Source organism: Phragmites australis, chromosome 17 (genome assembly GCF_958298935.1).
Source record: "Phragmites australis chromosome 17, lpPhrAust1.1, whole genome shotgun sequence".
NCBI lineage: Eukaryota > Viridiplantae > Streptophyta > Magnoliopsida > Poales > Poaceae > Phragmites > Phragmites australis.
Genome location: NC_084937.1, coordinates 19,880,717 through 19,901,319, shown reverse-complemented (window position 1 = coordinate 19,901,319; position 20,603 = coordinate 19,880,717). Strand labels below are relative to the sequence as shown.

Genomic DNA, 20,603 nt, shown 5'->3' with positions numbered 1-20,603 from the left:
GTACCAACAGCTGTTTTTGCTTGCTTTGGCTTTCTTGCCACTTTATGGGCCCTACGTTTTTCTTGTATAATACTGTGACAAGTGAGAAAAGCACAGCACTCGGCTTTTTCTTTCCAAGCACTCTACAATTTGTTTTGTGCAGATTCAAATTTAATTACAGTACATATTTTATTTACGATCAGCTCATTCATAGTTCATGTTACGACCGAAATGTAAGTATATATGAAATTGTCACTCCAATATGAAACGCCAGTTCCCTTAAATAAATATGGCCTCGCTCCCTTTGGAACGCTGGAAAATCCTTTAAGACTCCCATCCCTCGTAGAGGAGCAGTAATGCCACATCATTTTCGCATCCAGATCCACAGCCCATGTCTTCCCGTGCCATTCCCCCGACTTGGTGCTCGCCTGACCACAGTCAGTGAGCACAGCAAGCTCGCAACAGCTAGTGTCGCTGCAGCCTCGCCCTCGAGAGCTCTGCGACCGCACAGGCACAGGCACAGGCCAAGAGCAACGACGGCAGGGCAAGCGATGGAGCAAGGCGGCAAGGCGGCGCTCGGCTGGGCGGCGAGGGACCCCACCGGCGTCCTCTCCCGCTACAGCTTCTCGAGAAGGTACGCGCATCTCTGCGTAGCTGTGTACGCTCCTCTTCTCGTCGTCACTGTCCCTGAAATGTTGAGCACTCTGCTGTGCTCATGTGTGCCTCTGTTCTGCCGTGTTCTTGGAATATCGGATGAGTTATAGTTCCTAGAAGGCTAAATCTTGCTTTCCTCTCGAGACTGAATGGACCTAAAACTACTTTAGCAGTCATAATAGTTTAACACCACAGCTACAGATTTCTAAATTGGGCAAACTTCTTTGTTTCACTAACACTGAGACACGATTTATTTATAAGTTGGAGCCTGAAGAGGAATTAAAACAACTAAATTTAAAATACAAAGCCAGATGGTTGAACTGTTGTTTTCAGATAGCTGTCGCACGTGGTTTTTAACTGAATCTGGTGCCTGTTGGAGGAATCCATTTTGCCTAATAAATGTTGAGAGCTCCTACTTGGCAGAGTCAGTAGCAGTTTACGGAATCCTACCTGTTGATCACAATTCCAGGAATGAGAGAGACGACGACGTCACGATCAAGGTGCTCTACTGCGGGATCTGCCACACCGACCTCCACATCATCAAGAACGACTGGGGCAACGCCATGTACCCTGTTGTTCCCGGGTAAATCAATTCACCACCATGATCACATCACGTAGCAAACGATGTATTGCGAATTGTTTAGAGGCAAGAACAAGAATTGAGATCAAGCAATGGCCTTTCCCCGTTGGTTGTCGCGCAGGCACGAGATCGTCGGCGTGGTGGAGAACGTCGGCAGCGGCGTCACGAAGTTCAAGGCCGGCGATACGGTGGGCGTGGGCTACTACGTCGGGTCGTGCCGCTCCTGCGAGTGCTGCGGAAAGGGGTACGAGAACTACTGCGCCGGGGTCGTCCTCACCTCCAACGGCGTCGACCACGCGCACGGCGGCGCGGTCACGCGGGGTGGCTTCTCCGACGTCATCGTCGTGAACGAGCACTACGTGGTTCGCGTCCCGGAAGGCCTGCCGCTGGACAGGACCGCGCCGCTGCTCTGCGCCGGTGTCACGGTGTACAGCCCCATGATGCGCCACGGCCTGAACGAGGCCAGCAAGCACCTGGGCGTCGTGGGACTCGGCGGCCTCGGCCACGTCGCCGTAAAGTTCGGCAAGGCGTTCGGGATGAAGGTCACCGTCATCAGCACGTCCCCCAGCAAGCGCCAGGAGGCGCTCGAACACCTCGGCGCCGACGAGTTCTTGGTCAGCCGCGACCCCGAGCAGATGCAGGTGTTACGTCACATCTCCCCTCCGCGGCCTCTCACTGGTACGAACGCCAACTGACATCTGCAACTCTCCCAATTGCGCAGGCGGCGGCGGGCACGCTGGACGGCATCATCGACACGGTGTCGGCGTGGCACCCGATCACGCCGCTGCTGGCGCTGCTGAAGCCGATGGGGCAGATGGTGATCGTGGGCGTGCCGAGCAAGCCGCTGGAGCTTCCGGTGTACGCCATCGTGCCCGGCGGGAAGGGCATCGCTGGGAACAGCGTCGGCAGCGTCAGGGACTGCCAGGCCATGCTGGAGTTCGCGGGTAAGCACGGCATCGGCGCGGAGGTGGAGGTGATCAAGATGGACTACGTCAACACGGCAATCGAGCGGCTTGAGAAGAACGACGTCCGCTACCGCTTCGTCATCGACGTCGCCGGCAGCCTCGGCTCCGCCACCTAGGCACCGTCGCTTCTGAAGGCTGCGTTGCTTATGGGAATGCTGCCGAATGAGTTCAATAATTAGCTGCCGCGAATGATCGTCGATGCTTGTTGATAAGTTCATGTCTTGTGTTACGGGTTTGTGGTTATTATAGTTTCATATGCAAATAAGAGAGACACGGTGTTCTAGTCTTTGCAATTAGATGCCGAAGGATGGTCGATGCTTGTTGATAAGTGAACACTTTTACATAGCACTGTGTATTTAAAGCTGTGCTCTGTTTTCTCTTTGCATTTTCTCACTTTTGGGGGGTTTTCTGAGATTGAAAGATATGAATATACTAGTTTTTAAGCAACTAAAAGTAAAAGAAATTCTAGTCACCGTCTTCGCAAGGTGTATCACTAGCGCCAAGCGAAGTTAGGTTGGGGCAGTCATTGTCTTATATAACGTAGGTCACCGGTGGCAACCATCGATGTAAGGGTTGGGCCGGTTGATGTCTTCTCTAATGTTGATCACCGGTGATTGCCAATGAAGTTAGGATTATAGACAGGAATAGGGTTTGAGGTCCACCCTACTCCCAACCTTTGAAGGGTGGATAGGGGGTGACATGTGGTAGTGGAGAGTGGCACCAACAAACGACAGTGGGATGAATCTTGCTAGTCTACCGACTAAGACAAGGTGTGAAGCTGCAAGTTTGTCAGGTAGCAATGGTGCTAGAGGAAGAAACCCGACCTCATGGTGGGAAGGGGGAGAGAGAGGCAGTGATCACAGCTACGGAGGGAGGGTGGGAGAGATGGAGGGAGGCCGACCAATAGAGAAAATGATTCATCATAAATTAGGACAATGCGTATTAGGAATAGATGGACACGAGATGTACATAATTTCACGTAGAAAAACCCTTCAATATAGAGGGAAGAAAATAACTGGAGATAGTTCTATATTATAATGATACATGGTACAAGTTACAAGGATGACTCATGTTTATAGGCACCATATTATCTAACAAACATCTCATTGATTCAAAATCTATATAAATATGCTCATGAAGAGATTGTCTTTGAAATCCTGAAGGGCTACTAAGCATCATGAATACCTACTAAGTCCAGGCAATACTTGAACCTAGTGTCAAAGATTAGTTCCTAATAGTGTATCCGTAATTGAATTGGGGTACCTTTGAGATCAAAGATTGAGCAGCAAATAAGACAGACGATGTATACATGTTTGAGCCCATGATGTGAAGTAATACCCTACTCCTGTGTGGATGATTTTCTATATGAATTGTTTCGAATACATGCAAGGTGACTAAATCTATTACAATGGAGTAGATTGGATCTAAACTAATCTAGGATTAAAGTCATCGAGTATCTCCGATGCTAGAGTCTTGGTGCTTGTGTCGAGTTGTGTAGGCATTGATTTGTTGTTCGTTGTCCCCCTAGGAGTTAGGGTTTCGTATTATAAAGGGGTCTTGGCATCGCCTTAGTCCCAGCCATAGTCAATAGGAAGTCCTTCATCTTGTCGGTCAATGCAAGTTAGTCGAATCTAATCGAATTCAACTTGGATACTAGTCGTATTCGAGTTGGTTAACCCGATCAAGACCTTCATATTATAGGCTTTTGTGATCTCCAAGTCTATCAAGTTCTGCAAATTCGAATCTATAATATCTGGAGTTGTTCATCAGGTGTAAGGTGTACCCTATCCATGTATGGTGCACTCCTTATGCGCATATACGCTATAGTTAGATATTCGACAGTAGCCACATAAGTCTACTCAGCAGGGAGGATTTCCACAAGCGCCTACTCGAGTACTGCCAAGTCTAAGCCTGGTCGAGTAGGGTAAATCAAGCTTGCAGTTGAAAGAATCGAGCAAAGAAAATCATGTTTTGAATATCAAGTGGAAACACTATTTGGTCGAGCTCCCTACCGTTGTTCGTACTGAAGACTCAAGAAAGTCTTGAAAACTCAATTTCTCGACATCCGTCGCTGAGTAGAGTTAAAAAGAAATCTCCAAAATTTGAACTATTGGGTATAGATGCATTTAATGCACTCAAATGGGCGTGCAAAGATTCGCACAACACCATCATCCCGTCTTTCACACCGAACGAGGCACCACAGTAACGAGAATGGTAACAAAAGAAGACATCAAGTACCAAGCTATTTATTTGTACCAACCTGCATTGTGGCCATTTTTCATCCTCTCATCACTAGTCTCCTACTTCAAGCTCTCGCCTTTCTTCGCCCAAGCACGTGTAGTCACACAGAAATCTCACCCCATGGCCTCTAGGCCTTCCGTGAATGCCTCTTCTACTTCCTCGCCTAAGAAAGAATCCAACTTAAAGGATATCAACGCTTCCCCCAAGCAACTGGATGAGATAAAGCTCCTAACCGAGACCTGGGTGATCTCAACGATGCAAGAATCGAAGCTCTAGGAACTTGAAGGCGAAGGAATCATCCCTTCTCGTGAGCTTGCCAACTGGAGGTTGGCGTCAGGTGAGGAGGCGATCAATCGAGGATCCAATATTTTATTCCGCCATAGTCATCTCCGAATATTTGCCATCTTCGAATATTTTCGATTTCATTTTTCTTTTTTTTGAATTTTGAAATAAAGGTTCTTGTCTTGTGGGGAACTATGCACAAATTTTTGATATCTTCGCTATTATTCTTTGGTTTCCTTTTCACGGCATGGATGGCTTCCTATCCTGCCAGTTTGATCATGAAATTGTGGTGTTTGAATTATTTTTCCGTTGTGGTTTCAATGTTCCCCTTCCAAGTTTCTTCTCAACATACTCGACCATTACCAAATTGAGCTCCACCATTTGAATCCGAACTCAATCACCATGCTTAGCATATTTGTCTACCTATGCGAAGCCTTCCTCGGTATCACACCGAGCTTAAATTTGTTCCATTATTTCTATCACCTGAAAAGAAATATTGACAATAAATGTGTCAGCGGTTGTGGTTTCCAACTATGGAACAGAATGAAGAATTCCTATATCCCGGTCGCGCTAATATCCTCCTAGCAAAAATATTGGAACAAGAATTGATTTTACGTTTCCAACCCTGACCCGGTCACCTATCCCTTAATGTATAAGGGCCAAGGGCCTCCAACCTCACCCAAATCCATCCTAGTCGAAGAAGCACTACAAGCTAGACCATACTGCACACAACATCAAGAAGATTGGTGAGCTTAGGCAAAGTGGTTTGACTGGGTGGCATGTGGCCAAATAGTTCACTAGTCGATGGTCAAACCCTTTGAAAGCGCAAAATCGCTTCGCTTGGGACTATGCCGGAAATAACGATAGTTCCCGGGACAAGGCCGGATGTAATATTTAATTAGCATTTTACTGCTTATGTAATTGCAGTTGAACTCTTTCGATTGACTCCTCTCCTTTAGCCCTATCCCTGTAGGACACTGCTGCTCGATTGAGCAAATTGTTCGCTGACGAGGCGCAACCATGCCTTGTTCAACCCTACTCCCTCAAGAATCCTCGATCACCGATGAGAATTTGCTTGGATGGAGGAAACATTACTGGTTGGTTGTTTTGACATGAATCATTTTTTTTATTCCAGGTTACAACCTTCTGTTAGGAGGACACCTCCTCCTCTGGTGCTAGCAAAAAGGGGAAAATACGAGGTCAAAGGGTCTCTTCAATTTAAGAGATCATCCTCGCCGTCTGACCCACCACCCCTCAAGCGTACGTGAGGAAAAAATCAATTGGTACTGAAATTGAATCCTTAGATGATTGCTTATTTAGCTGCTACCTTGATTATCGACTATATTACAACTGATGTCCGGTCTGGATGTGGGGCCTTACTATAGGGATCGGCTGGTGCATCCCCACAATCACCTCCTCGAGAGACCATCGCACTTGATGACTCATTAAGAGAGGTAAATCATGTCAAGTTGGCTTCCTTAAACTGTTCATTCCTCTGAGGATTTATTCGATAAGTCTAGAATGATGACGAGTAATTGTGGGCTAATTTTCTGTAGGCATTGGTTTTCTTAACCTCATTGGACTCCCTGGTCATCCCTTTGAAACAACTAGTCCCAGCTACTAGCATGATGAAGAAGAAAGTAACCATCAAGAGGTAGATGTCAAACATCGTTTCACTCATTCCAACGACCAAGAGGTTCGACTCGAATACTTATCTTAGCTTGTAAAATGTTATTAAGCGTGAGATGTTGGTTAGAACTTCAAAACCTTGTTGGCCATTAAGCGTGAGATGTCTGACAATCTCTTGTGCTGTTATGCCTTATGAGGTGTAGCTGTTCGTCATCAATCCAATGCGTGACTCTGTTGGTTCTATTCAATGCAGTCGATGCAAAGCAATATAAACTTTTGCAAAAAATGTGTATTTACAAAATATGGTATTATTATGTAATCCCCGACTCCCTGGTCGAGGAAAAGATTTTCCAATTGGAGAGTAAGAAAGAACATACATGTACCATCAAAAGTATATGATATAGCCTCCAACTCTCTATTCGATGACTGGATCAAGTGGAGAGTAAAGCCGCATCATCGAAAGTATGAGATGTAGCCTTTGACTCTCTGCTTGATGTGATAATCAAGACAGAGAGTAGAGTTGTTGCATACAATAATACACGATGTGGCCCCTGACTCTTCGCTCAATAATTGAGTTCGAGTAGAAAGTAGAGCGTCAATGCTGACATTAAACAATTTAACTCCTGGCTCTCTAGTTAGCATGATAATTAAATAGAGAGTGAAGCATAAACATCGACATTATGCGATGTAGCCCCCAATTCTCTGCTCGATGACTGGATTGAGTGGAGAGTAGTGCGTAAGCATCAATTCATTATTCTCGGCCACACGCTTGAAGCTATAAACCTATGAGCGTATGGCTGTGGTTATGCTATGATCATTGAGTGAATTTGAATAGTCGGACAGGTGAACATTAAAAACACATTCCCTTTCGTACTCATTTTCACCGCAACATTTGATTTAATGTGTCATAATGACGCGTCATCCCTCTGCACGGAGATTGGACGTGCCATAATGCATTGTTAACGTCTCAACTTCTGCCCGACGCGTCAGCTTTGAATCACCATGCACCCGAGGTGATCTCAGAATTTTAGCCGTCGTTATCGGATCTTGACGGCACCAAACCTTTCTGTTTGGCCTATTCTCGCGACTATAAATAGAGGGACCCTGATGAGGATATGGTTCCTTCAGATACAAGCAACACTACTTACAAGGGCCAATTACAAGAGCATGTGCGCGACAATTAAACCACCAGGTGAACTCGTCCCTTGCTATTCATTCCTTCTTGGATGGATTATTACTAAATTATTGTGATGTTTTATTGCTTAGGAATATGAGAAAGACATTACAAGCTCACCTGGACGTAATCACTCGAGTGCCAGTTGACTCAAACAACAAGTCGAGCTCAAGTCGAACTCAGAATTCGGTTTGGAGTCTCAGGACATCGCGTTAGTAAAATGGGTATAACTCTCGCATATGGAGTCCAATTGAGGCATTCTTGTACTTGCTGAAAAGTTTATGACGAACCCTTTCCAATGGATCTAGACTCGACAAAAAATTCCTTATCCGAATAATGTGCTACATCACTATTTTGGACCTACTCTGGTCATGTAATCATGTCAGGATCGGAGTCCAGGTTGTGTACACCTTTTTACATGGCTGCACAACCCTAGGTCGACTTCCTCACATCCCTTATAAATATACAATAGTCATCATATTTTAGGCTCATATTTTGCTTAGACTATTCTATTTTAGACAGTTTTGTCGTATATCGGTTTGTAGAACCCCAAAACTCAAGCACTTCATTAGTAATCAGCAATATTCGGTTTGGATCTACCTGTTCTTACTTGTATTCTTGATTCGCTTACAGGAAAAGCCTTCTTGGTGAATTCAATCATGTCTTGGCACAGTTGATAACCACAGAGTAGTGGTGTAGTGGTTGCGAGGGTTCTCGATCTGTTCTATTCGGAGACTTTGGATCATCAACGTCGACACTTCACCAAATCGACTTATCATGTTACCTTCGGAAGATCGAGCAAACCCACATCAATTGGTATCAGAGCTTCGGTTGCCCGTTAGGTAATCTCAGTTATCCCCTTTGTTTCATCGTGTTCTATTACCTAGAGTCCAGAAAATTGTTCGACAAAAAAAATTTAGATCTTAGTTTTCCGCTGTCTAAACCTCTTTATGCCCTTCACAATTTTGTTTTTAGTTTCCACGTTGTTGAGTTTGAGTTCATCGTCGGTGTTTTTGTTGCTGGTCGAATCATCGTGTTCTAGTTTCTAGTGTCGAGTCTTTGTTGATTTAGTCATCGAGTATCTCGGCCTGGCCTTGTTCGCTATAGCTGAGATGTGTCTCTAGTCGAGTCGAACATCAACTCATGTGCGACCACTAGTGGCTTCAACCACCTACTCGAGTTTGACCACTAGCCGAGTTAATCATCTAATCAGGTTCGATCACTAGTCATTTCGACCACCTCCTCATATTCGACCACCTAGTTAGATTTGACCATCCTTTCGGGTTCAACTACCTAGTCGGATTCGACTATCCACTCGATTTTTCCTCCACAACCTAATTAGAGTCTATCTATTTCTGGCCGCCCTCAGACACCCCCATGCACCCTTCATATTGAGCATTATTTGACAAAGTTTGAGTAGCAACTTCTTAGCCAAAATAGAGCAAGCAAAAGTTCATAGAGAGAAAGAGAGAGAGAAAATTTGTGACCCATATACCTCACTGGTCCCAGAAAAGATAGTACTGGAGTTTTGAGTTTGTGCCACATTTCCACCAACTGAGCAAGCGCTCGGTCCCTTGGCTAGTTGTAAAAAGGATTTAAGAGTGATAGGTGAGTAAGGCTTGAGAAGTTTGCAAAGTACAGTTTGGTTATGAATTTAAAAGGGGGATTGCTTAGTAGCATTATAAATACACAGAAATTAGCAAAACAACAACATCCAATATGTGTTGAATTGTGGATAGAAGATGCGCGATGGAGTAATCAGATACTGGTTTCACGCTAGCTCATCCAATTTCCTAAACACTAGATCATGTCCTAGTGATAAATGTTTCTATTTTTTGAGGCAGTGATCATATATATAACCCATATAACGCGCTGCGCCTTAAATAATATTCAACACGCCAGCGTCTAGACCAATTTAACTTGTCGGAGTGTCCCAATAAGCCCGCAGCTCAGAAAAACAGGAAAAACACTCATTATAAAACAGGAAAAGATATTTTAAATAACAAGAAAACACATATTGAAAAACAGGAAACTTGTGTTAGAGTGACCAAACAGGTATGTGGGTGGAAAACACATGAATTTTTCATCTCGTAACTGGAAAATCATTATTATAAAACAAGAAAACAAATATTATAAATCAAGAAAATCGGAGAACACATGTTATAAAATAGAAAAATTCCTATTAAGAAGCCGGAAAATACCTATTCCTCGACCGAAAAATATCTCCTGGCAAAATAAGGAAATAGATAGAAAAGCACCTATTAAAAAACCGGAAACCCAAAAAACACACATTATGAAACAGAAAAACACACATTACAAATAGGAAAACACTTATTAAGAAACCGGAAAGTCAGAAACACAAGCTATGAATAGGAAAACACACATTATAAAATAGGAATGCCGGAAAATACATGTTATAAAATAGGAAAAAACCTATTAAGAAACCTGAAAACAGTTGTTGGCAGCAGTACCATATATGGAATATAGAGGAATAACAGCCTACGCGATTTCCCCTCAAAATAAGAAAATTGATCACATAATTAGGAAATGATCTTAGTCAATCAAGGAAAGGGATAATAGCCTGTGAAATTTCCTCTCTAAACAAGGAAAGTAATTACGTAATTAGGAAGATAATCTCTGAGTAATGAAGAAAATGAAAAATCAGTAAAATGATAAGTAACCATATATGTGATGCGTGAAATCACTTATTTCTGCTTTTTATGATTATTTTTATCATTTTTTGGTTTTGATGATTATCTTTTCCGATTGAGGAAAATACAATTTCCATGTACAACAGAAATATTTCAGCATTTCCTCGATATTTTTTCTGTTGTAACAATTATTGTTTCCTATTTACAATTTGCATCTTTTACTTAAAGTTTTTGGGTTATTACGATTATGGTTTTCGGTCTAGTAAAGACATGAAGATAAAAAATAATGGGAGAACATGAACTAAATTATCTGTCCACTTAAAATTGAACCAAACAAATGTGAAAAATTATCATAATATGTTATTCAACATATCTCTTTCTATGCTGAAAAATATTTCAGAAATATTCCCTCAACACATCACATTAACTCAAGATCAAAACTGTACATAAAAGAAACCCAACGCTTAGATTGAAGGAAATGGGGAGGACATAACAACTACTGTGCCGCCACTTGGCCCGGCAAGCACTACAATAATCGTGGGTGGTGCCGCTATGGGAGTGCCCGCCGAGGTCTATGAGCGAAGACGGCCGAGCAGTGCATGCACCCGTCATGGCGCCGCCACCGAGCAACGCATGCATCCGCCATGGAGGCGCCGCTGAGTATGTTGATTGGGTCGATGGTGGAGACTAGAGAGAGCACTTGCACCTATGGATGACATCTTGGCTCATCGGTGAAGACGGAGGGATTCACCACCCTCTCAAATCGCCCCCATTAGCATTGGCTACGAAATCGGATCTGAAGATTTTCAGTGGTTTGTGAGGAATTAGAGGGGAGAGAAGGAAATAACCACTATTTAAAGGCTTGCAAGATGGCCCACTTTCTTGATTTTTTCAGTATCTGGAGTAAAATTACTGCTTTTTTCTGTTGTGGGATGGTTTTTGTCTTTTCCGGTTGTGAAGTAAAATTACTATTTTTTGGTGCGTTAATATATATATATATATATATATATATTTCAAGTATATTTTTATTTTCATTGTATATATAATAGACATGCCATATTTTATATGTTTAATTTAAGACTTCTATGAAAACTGTATATGAAGCTGCTCAAAACAATTTTGTACTCTATCAATAGACTACACTTATATAATAGTTGCAAAAGTTTTCTTACTTATACACAAACTTGTAGATAGGATCAAGATTTGATCTAGAATATTCTATATATGGTTTTAATTCGGTTTTCAAAGTCAGATAGGACTAATATGAGGGATGGGACGTGGGAGTAAATAACACCCTCCCACTCACCAGGCCACTTATTTTTGTTTATTTAATCAGAGGACATACGCAAACATTTAACTGTAAATTAGCACATACCCACGTTCCGTGAAGCTTAAAGTCCGGCGGGTGCGTGTGTAGAATGAATTAACTGTGAGAAGTTTTTGTGTGTCCTTAATTTGTACTCTCTCAAAGAGAGAATTAAGAGGGATAAGGGGATTAATAGGCTTTTCAACCAGATCATCTTTTCTCTACCCAACCTAGCTACTGGTGTTAAGCCTCTAGCCACATTTTAACCCCGAATTAACCACATATAAGCGTCCTTAAGATATGAAGTAGTACCATACAGCATAATAAGTACATACTATATAGTAGAGAAGTTGAACGGACATGTACGTAATAAGTCATACAAAATCGTACCACCATATGTATTGCACTGCAGACACCAGCCAGATACATATGTTCCCACGCCTGCCTGACCACGTGTCCCTACAGTGCACCACTGTAGCCGCCCTAGCTAAGCTCCATCGCTCGACCTCGACCACAATAATGCGTTCATCATTCCCTTCCTAACTCCTCCATACCATACCGCGCAGACCAACGCCGGTCACACAGCTAGCAGCTACCCCAAGCTTCTTCAGTGACGCAACAGTAGCTGATCGCCAGCGACGCCATTGCTCTTAATGCTGTGTGGCTCAAACTAGCCCTCACCCTCTCCTGCAAAGCCACTGGCATAATCTATCAAACAAACCAACCAAAACACACACACACACGCACTAACTTCCATCTTTAGATCTGCTTCCTGTGGCAGCACACACGCCCCTTTCACCATCGCCAACTTTTTCCCCTTCTTTCTCTAGCCTTTCTACCCCTTTTAAGCTTTGATTCACACACACAAAGCTGTGATAATGGACGAGACACTCTCTTGATCTGAAGATCTGCTAGGTAGTCTCACATGTGAGAAGAACCGAGCAGGAGGAAGAAGAAGATCAAGAAGTAGCAGCAGTGACAGTAGCTCTAGAACTAGCTAGATCTCTTTTGTTTTGAACGGACAAGAACTAGCTAGATCTCGTATCTCTCATCACTAGGAAGCTTGTACAAGTAGTACACAGATGTTACCATACCGTAACCCTCACCATTTCGGCATCTCCCAAGAACCCCCACAGCAAAACCCTACTGGCTTCGTCATGGTGCCGCCGGCATCGCATCTGGATCAGCACTACGACCACTTCATCCCCGGCCACGGCCAATTCAACTCCGAGACCCTGGAGGCTGTGCTCCGACCGCCGCGCGCTGCTCCCGAGAGAGGTAGTGGTGGCGCCGACGGCCAAGGCCACGCCAGGGCGCGGAAGCGGCCGTTCCGGACGGACAGGCACAGCAAGATCCGGACGGCACAGGGTGTCCGCGACCGCCGGATGCGGCTGTCCCTCGACGTCGCCCGCGACTTCTTCGCTCTGCAGGACCGGCTCGGCTTCGACAAGGCCAGCAAGACGTTGGACTGGCTTCTCACCCAGTCCAAGCCGGCCATCGACCGGCTCACCGAGTCCTCTCAGCGCAACGTCGGCTGCAGCGACGCTGTCTTGTCATCCCCGCCGTCATTTGCAGCTGCTGGATCAGGGAAGGGGGGAGGGTTTGTGGAGAAGGTGGGGGGCAGAAATGGCGGATCAGTGTTCATGGAGCACGGCTGCGAGCTCGATCGCCTTGTGTCGGCCGCGCCGGTGCTTGGGGAGTACTACTACGACCTCGGCGAGATGATGACCAACAGCGGAGGAGAAGGCGACGACGACGGTGAGTATGAGGAAGACGGTGATTTCCTGGACGGTATGCAATAATATTATTAGTACTAGCTTTTGCATGGTTTCTACATACTAGTAGCTGCTAGCAACTAAATTAGGTCTTGATTCGTCGAGCACTTCACTACTATTGTTAGTTAGTATGCACGTGTACTGATTTAAGCTAGTATTATCTGCAAATATTATGTCATATGATGTTTCTGTGCTTTGATATTATTAGATTAATGTTTGATTTGGCTTTGATCCACTTATCCACGTTCTAATTTGGGCATTCATAGGTTTCTGCATGAAGTTGTCATATATACCAAGCTAGGATTGCTTGTGTTGTTTGCATAATCCCATGGGATGTGATAATATATATATATATATATACATATATATATATATATATACATATATATATATATATATATACATATATATATATACTACTTAAAAAGCATGTAGTGCTTTCTTCCCGTGATCTACCCTCCCATAGGTCCCACACATGACATCATGCCTCCCCTCCCTAAGCATATGTGCGTGTTCCGCCATCTCCTAATCACACGTGCTGCCAGGTGGGCCCCCGATAGCGCTTGCCCCCACCCCAACCCCCTCCCTCCTGAATCCCTCAAACGCTGCACGGATCTAGTCGCCCTTGCCTACTCCACCGCTGCCATCACCCCTACCCCCACTACAACCGCTGCCATTCCACTCCCCTAGCTGCAGCCGCCATCCCCTCCCCACCCTGTTGATCACATCGCCGCCATCTCCGTCCCATCCCATCATTCGCTCCACCGTCCCATCCCATCGTTTGCGTCGCCAAGAGCCCGCTCTTTTGCCCCAAGCCACGTCACCCCTTGGCGCCCCTCCGGTGCCACCAGAGCGGCAGCTACTCTGGCGCCAGCTCTGGCATGGATCTGCTCGACCTCCTCTCAAAGCTAGGATCTTTTTGCTTCATCTTCAAATCCATGGGTTTTCTGCATATTATTTGATACATGATGCTGATGATTCGTGTCCGGTTCTTGGTAGGGAGATGAGAGCAACCTCTCAGTAGCATCCCCATAGCCACCGTTGTTCTACGGCTCGCCACGACGACAAGCATCGAACCCAGTGGTCCACGACAGCCGATTCGCCATGGACTGCTTGCCCATGCCCACACCCATGCTAGCGTTGCCAGTGGTCGCGCCGGTGGCGGTACCCCGTCCCACTCCATGCTTGGTGGCACCATCCATGTCACCATGCAGCGCAGTCAGGATCTGCTCGTGCCACCCTCCGCCGTCGCCACCCACGCATCCCCGTTCGCCGATGCCAGTGCCGATTCTGACTCCGACGAGACCAAACCCTCCTCCGCCTTTGTCACTGCGTAGACCGGCCAGGAGGTCGCCACCCCTCCCTATTCCTTTCCGCATCACATCGCATCAGATTTGATTTTCCCGAGAAGTAGTAATGCATGATTTGACATGAGATTGTTTTTGGTGTTTCTTGGTACAAGTGTTCCATAAGGTTGTGCATGCTTGGGCGTCCAAGAAGTTCATGACCAGATGGTATGTTTGATCCATGGGTTCTGAGTCTCTTCTCCTCAATTTTATAGGATTCCGCCATCCCGAGTGATCCCGATGGATTTGGATCTGTGGATCTCTAAGGTCAAGGGGTGCCAACACCTCACCGAGCACGAGCTCCAGTCCCTCTACGAATACGTGAGCTTCCTACCCTCCCCCTCCCGCTAACACACTCATTCTGCCTCTAGGGTTTTGCTTGCCTCGTTACTCTCTGGAGCGGCGGCACGCACCCATGTACACGCAAGCACTACGTAAGAAACCATCAAATGAGACACGTTATTAGTGACGGCTCCTCAGTACCCGTCACTAGTGCACTATTAGTGACGGGTCCAGTGTTGATATGTCACTAATGTGTGGCTTGTGCCGGGACTCGGCCATGACCCGTCCCTAATGAGCTTTCATTAGTGACAGCGAGCAAATGGCCCGTCACTAAAGATATTAGTGACGGGTCACATTAATGTCTGTCACTAATAATTCAGTCATTAGTGGCAGGTATATGGAGCACACGTCACTAAATGTAGCCTACACATTAATGACGGATTGTTATGAGACTCATCACTAATAGTAAAGTAATTAGTGACGGGTTGTAGTTGTTATCGTCACTAATGACTAACTCATTAGTAACGGATGTCCTTATAACCTGTCACTAATTTCTACCAATCCTATCTGCTCGACCACTCTATCCGCCCATTTCTCTCTCTGGACCAGTCTCATCTCCGCTCACGTCTGCCCGCCTCCTCCTCCTACCGCCACTGTTGTTTGCACCTCGCCGCCTGTGGGGATAATCTCCCACTCCCCCTCTTCGGAGGGTAGCTCGAAGTCTACTGGAAAGATCTAATGCTTGTCATTGCAATTTCGTTTCAGGTACTTCATCCAAAGGTGGCGAATATTACGAAGCTCCATCGGTCGAAGGGTGCAGGCGCGCCCGCAGCCTCGATTTCTTGTGCCGGCGAAGACGTAGGCGAGCCTTTGACCGAAGAACGAAGTCCGTGCCGGCGGTCCTGAGTGATCACGGCAGGCGAAGGTAGAAGCCGACCTTTGCTCGGGGGCCGAAGGCCATATGATGGACGACGGAATGGAGAAGACTTTGGCGGATCTTCGGAGACGAAGATCACTGCGGGACAGTAGGGCCCGTTTTGATCGTTCGGGGCAGAGTTGTAATTATGTAATTATGCTCACTTGTACCATAATGCCCCTGGATATTCCAAGAATGTAGTAGGTAAAGGGGCAGGACTTGTAAACCATGCCTGGAGTGGTCGAGTACAAGCTATAAATAGGGCCATACTGTACCCGGAAGAGTGATTGAAAAACTGTTCCACCCCAAACACGTGTCACCCCTAGGAACCTTTGACATTCCCGTAACCGAAGGTCCATATTGTCTGGGATTTCGGTCCCAACAGTTGGCACCATCTACGGGGATCGAACACTTCGATGCCATGCCACCCAAGAAGAAATCGAAGACAACCAGAATAGTGGAAGCATTGCCGGAACCTTCAGCTGCAGCCGGGCCTTCGGCCGAAAGACCCCCTTCAGCGCTGCCAGGATCAAGTAATGCTTCGACCGGTGGAGCTTCGGGTGAACGAGAGCAATGCTACGGAGTTGAAGTAGCGCCACCAAGAGCCAATCATGACAAGCATGGCCAAGCAGTCCAGATCAATGCGGAGCCGGTACGAGTCATGGAACCAATTGATAGCACACACTTCGAGTCTCCAGCAAAAGAAGGTGAAAAGGTGCGAGACGAAGAGTGGGAAGACCTCGATGACTTCGCAGAATATGAAAACAAAGATGAAACACAGGAAGAAAGAACAGCCAGGCAAGAGGCCGAAGAGCAGGAAAGGCAGATTGCGTAGAAGAAGCGCATGTTAGATATCCTGGCAGCAAGCCAAAAAGCCGTAGAATATCGCAGACGGGCAGATGAAGCTAAGAAAACATTGGAAAAAATCCAAGAGGAAATCGATATGCTACACCAGGCGGAAGGAATGTCTCGCCAGGTGACGCCGCCGGGAGACACGGCAGGAACTTCGTAGGAGCTTCGGCGGTGGTCGTCCACGGGAGACTCGGAATTTCCGTTGGCCATGCATCTGCAGAACCAGCCGTGGCCACCAGGCTTCAAGATGCCCAGAGTGGTAATGTTTGACGGAGAGTCAAACCAAAGGGAATTTGTAATGAGCTTCGAAGCGGCTGTGGAGTCTGCCGGAGGGGATGGTACAACGCTGGCGAAAGCCTTCGTATTGGCCATAAAAGGGATAGCAGGAAAGCTCACAAGAAAAAGACTCGGGAGTGTACAAGAGCTGCTTAACAAAAATGGAAGAATACTCAAGATGTGAGCTCGATCATCTTTGACAGAAAAATGAAATGGTACTCTCCAAAGTAAAACTACATACATCGGCCAAAGATGCAAGCAATAGCAATCCTAGAGACAGATTGCACCATCCAAGGAAACCCGAAGTTTTTGACTACACAAGGCAAAAAGAAGTCAATCAAGTTAACTCCAGCCCGTTTGAAGTCGCTCAAAAGGGCAAGCGAAGCTCACAGTGCGGGCCGAACCGGTAGAGGAAGGGGCCGCGGAGGCCGAGGAGGACGGGTCCTGTAGGACCCAACAACGTTTTACTGTGAGCTGCATGGTGAAGGAGCCGGCCACAGGACCAAGCAGTGCCCGCAGGTTGTGGCTTTGAAAGAGAGCTTGGCGAAGCAATCTCTCGACCACGCAAGAACCATATACCATGTATCAAGTTTTGGGAGAAGCGAAGCGTGGGAAAACCACAATCAGAACATGGCGTTTGCAAACCAGTGGTGACCGATGCCGGCACCATAATATGCACCTGCAGCCTCAGCTTAGTTGGATTAAATGAGGCAAATGAGTCTCCAGGGGGAGCTACCTCCGCCACCACTAAGGCCTACGATCGAAGCACCACCAGAGAGCAGTAAGTCCGTGAACACGGTAAATCGTGGATACAACATGGTGTTGGCTATCTTAGGGGGATCTAACTAGCAGACAGAATCTAAGAGACAGCGGAAAGAATATGTGCGAAGGGTCAACCACGTCGGAGTGGGACCAACGTACATTCATTCAAGGTTGTCAAACGTTCCCATTACATTCTCGCAAGAGGACATGAGGGTCTTAGACTACCCACACACAGATGCCTTCGTTATCACAGCAAACATCTCAGGAAACGAAGTGCATAGGATCTTAATAGATGGAGGAAGCTCAGCGGATATCATCTTCGTTGATGCTTTCAACAAAATGGACCTACGTCGAAGCGATTTGAATCAAGATGGATCACCATTGCTAGGCTTCGGCGGAAATACAATCAATGCTCTGGGAAAGATAACAATCCCAGTGTCATTTGGCGAAAGGATGAGTTTCCGGACGGAAGATATTACCTTCGATGTGGTCGACATTGATTACCCATATAATGCGATATTTGGTAGGGGAGTCCTGAATATATTTGGTGCAATACCGCACCACGCGTACTTGTGCATGAAGATGCCTGGTCCTGAAGGCATCATAATGGTATTGGGAGACCAGCGAGTGGCCAGACGAATCGAAGTGGGAATCACTCCAGGAAGGCAAAATGTCCACATGGTGATAGAACCTTCGGCAAATCACAAGGAAAGTGACATCCAGCCGAAGATAAACAAAGCAGCAAAGGCTGCACTAGAAGGAGCAACCAGAATAGTGCCGTTACATCAAGAAAAACCAGATAAAAAAGTCACCATAGGAGCAGGGGCCCTGGCGGAGGACCAACAACAACTCATAATGTTCCTCTGCAGTAATGACGATGTCTTCGCTTGGTCTCTGAAGGACCTGCAATGAGTAAGTAGGGAAATCATTCAGCACAGCTTAAATGTGGATCCCAGGGTGAAGCCAAGGAAGCAAAAAGCTTAGAAAAGCTTCAAGCAAAAGAGAAGAAGCAGCGAAGGTTGAAGTGAAAAAGCTGCTCGATGCCGGAGTGATACGTGAAGTATTGCACTCAGAGTGGCTAGCTAACCCAGTGTTAGTCAAGAAAAGCAACGAAAAATGGAGAATGTGCGTCGACTTCACAGACTTGAACATGGCTTGTCTGAAGGATGACTTCCCATTACCTAGAATTGATCAGATGGTAGACTCCGCGGCTGGTAGCGAGATGTTAAGCTTCCTAGATGCATACTCGGGTTACCACCAGGTCTGGATGGCAAAGGAAGATGAGGAGAAGATGAGTTTCAGAACCTCCTTTGGCATATACGGCTTTGTGAGGATTCCCTTCGGCCTCCGATATGCTGGCGCAACCTTCACCAGGTTGGTGTAAACAGTGCTAAGTTCACAGCTAGGGTGAAATGTCTTGGCTTATGTTGACGACATAGTGGTCAAGAGTGCCAGAAGGAGCCAACATCTCGAAGACCTGCGTGAAACCTTCGGAAGCTTGCGAAGGGCAGGGCTAAGATTGAACCCAAAAAAATGTATCTTCGAAGTACAATCCGGAAGGCTACTATGGTTCTTGGTGTCGAAGAGAGGCATCAAAGTGGAACCCTGAAAAATACATGCGATAATAGATATGAAACCCCCACAAAACAGAAAGCAAGCACAACGCTTGGCAGGGAGGTTGCCGGCATTAAACAGGTTCATTGCAAAATCTGCAGAGCGAAGTCTACCTATGCCATCAGATGTTTTCTACCAAAAGCTGATTGAACCAGCTGTCGAGACACTTCGAAGCCATCACGTTCCGTCGCTATGATCGAAAGCGAAGATTGACGCTCACTGATATTGGCTTATCTTCGCGGTCATGACAAGCCCGAGGATCATGTTGAAGCAAAGCGTATGGCCCAGAGAGCTAGAAACTACAAAATTTTGGGAAACAATCTGTACAAGGCTGGAGTCTTTGCACCATTGATGCGATGCATATCCCAGGAGGAAGGATAGAATCTATTAAAAGAAATTCACAGTGGACTGTGTGGTTCCCATACGGGTACACGGGCTTTAGTCAGAAAAGTGTATAGACATGGCTTCTATTGGCCGACGACGGTCAATGATGCGGATTACATAGTCCGAAGTTGTCAACAATGTCAGTTCTAGGTGAAGGGGTCAAACAGAAGTTCGGCAAAGACACAGCTAATTCCATCGGTTTGGCCGCTAAGAGGGGGGGGGGGGTATTGACATTGTTGGCCAACTGCCGGCCGCTCCAAGAAATTTGCGATATGCCGTCGTTGCGGTCGAGTACTTCTCGAAGTGGGTGGAGGCCATGCCACTCGTAAGAATAACATCAAGAAATATACAGAAATTCCTGTGGCAGAGTATCATATGCCGCTTCGGAGTCCCGAACGATGTAACAGTAGACAATGGCACTCAATTTGATAGTGCAGGCTTCAGGCACTTTTGCGAAGGTCTGGGGATCAAAGTGATTTTTGTATCTGTATACCACCCACAGTCTAATGGGGCCGTCGAGAGAGTGAACGGCATCATCTTCGCTGGTGTCGCGAAGCACCTGTAGGGACTGGCAAGATGGAGATGGGTCGAAGAGTTGCCTAAAGTATTATGGTCATTAAGAACAACGGTAGCAAGACCAACTGGTTTCACGCCCTTTCACCTCCTCTTCGACGAAGAGGCAATGACCCCAGAGGAATGCAAAAACAAATCATTTAGGGTCGTGAACGAACCAGAGCAAGGCGAAGAGTCATCATCAAAGGATTCCCTTGAGGAAATGAGATTGCAAGCCGCCGAAAATCTAGGCAGGTATCTACAGGAGACAAGAAAATGGAGAGACAAGAATATGTCCGAAAAGAACTTCGTCCCCAGAGATTTGGTGCTGCGAAGATTTGGTAATACATCATCAGTGGGAAAGCTACAGAGTAAATGGGACG

At 46.1% G+C, this 20,603-nt stretch overlaps 3 protein-coding genes across 3 annotated transcripts in view; all 3 read left to right on the top strand.

Annotated features, from left to right (window-relative positions):
- The first annotated feature begins 263 nt into the window (after positions 1-263).
- LOC133897905 (probable cinnamyl alcohol dehydrogenase 8D) lies at positions 264-2,559 on the top strand. The gene is made up of 4 exons (XM_062338734.1): positions 264-613; positions 1,103-1,216; positions 1,335-1,854; positions 1,935-2,559. The coding sequence occupies exons 1-4, from the start codon at positions 336-338 to the stop codon at positions 2,292-2,294; spliced, it is 1,272 nt and encodes a 423-aa protein (XP_062194718.1). The 5' UTR covers positions 264-335; the 3' UTR covers positions 2,295-2,559.
- A 9,286-nt stretch (positions 2,560-11,845) lies between these two features.
- Positions 11,846-13,332, top strand: LOC133897601 (transcription factor TB1-like). The gene has a single exon (XM_062338388.1). It carries the CDS (start codon positions 12,544-12,546, stop codon positions 13,261-13,263), a length of 720 nt encoding a protein of 239 aa, XP_062194372.1. The 5' UTR covers positions 11,846-12,543; the 3' UTR covers positions 13,264-13,332.
- Positions 13,333-14,822: 1,490 nt separating this feature from the next.
- The window catches only part of LOC133896952 (phytochrome-associated serine/threonine-protein phosphatase-like), a 31,050-nt gene continuing 25,269 nt past the window's right edge, over positions 14,823-20,603 (top strand). The window contains exon 1 of the mRNA XM_062337573.1: positions 14,823-14,903. Within this exon, the coding sequence (XP_062193557.1) occupies positions 14,823-14,903 (81 nt within the window). The remainder of the gene's footprint in view (positions 14,904-20,603) is intronic.

Coding starts and splice junctions, on each gene's coding strand:
- LOC133897905 (XM_062338734.1), top strand. CDS start 336: ATGCCACATCATTTTCGCATCCAGATCCACAGCCCATGTCTTCCCGTG. Junction 614..1,102: donor CGCTACAGCTTCTCGAGAAG/GTACGCGCATCT, acceptor TCACAATTCCAG/GAATGAGAGAGACGACGACG. Junction 1,217..1,334: donor ATGTACCCTGTTGTTCCCGG/GTAAATCAATTC, acceptor GTTGTCGCGCAG/GCACGAGATCGTCGGCGTGG.
- LOC133897601 (XM_062338388.1), top strand. CDS start 12,544: ATGTTACCATACCGTAACCCTCACCATTTCGGCATCTCCCAAGAACCC.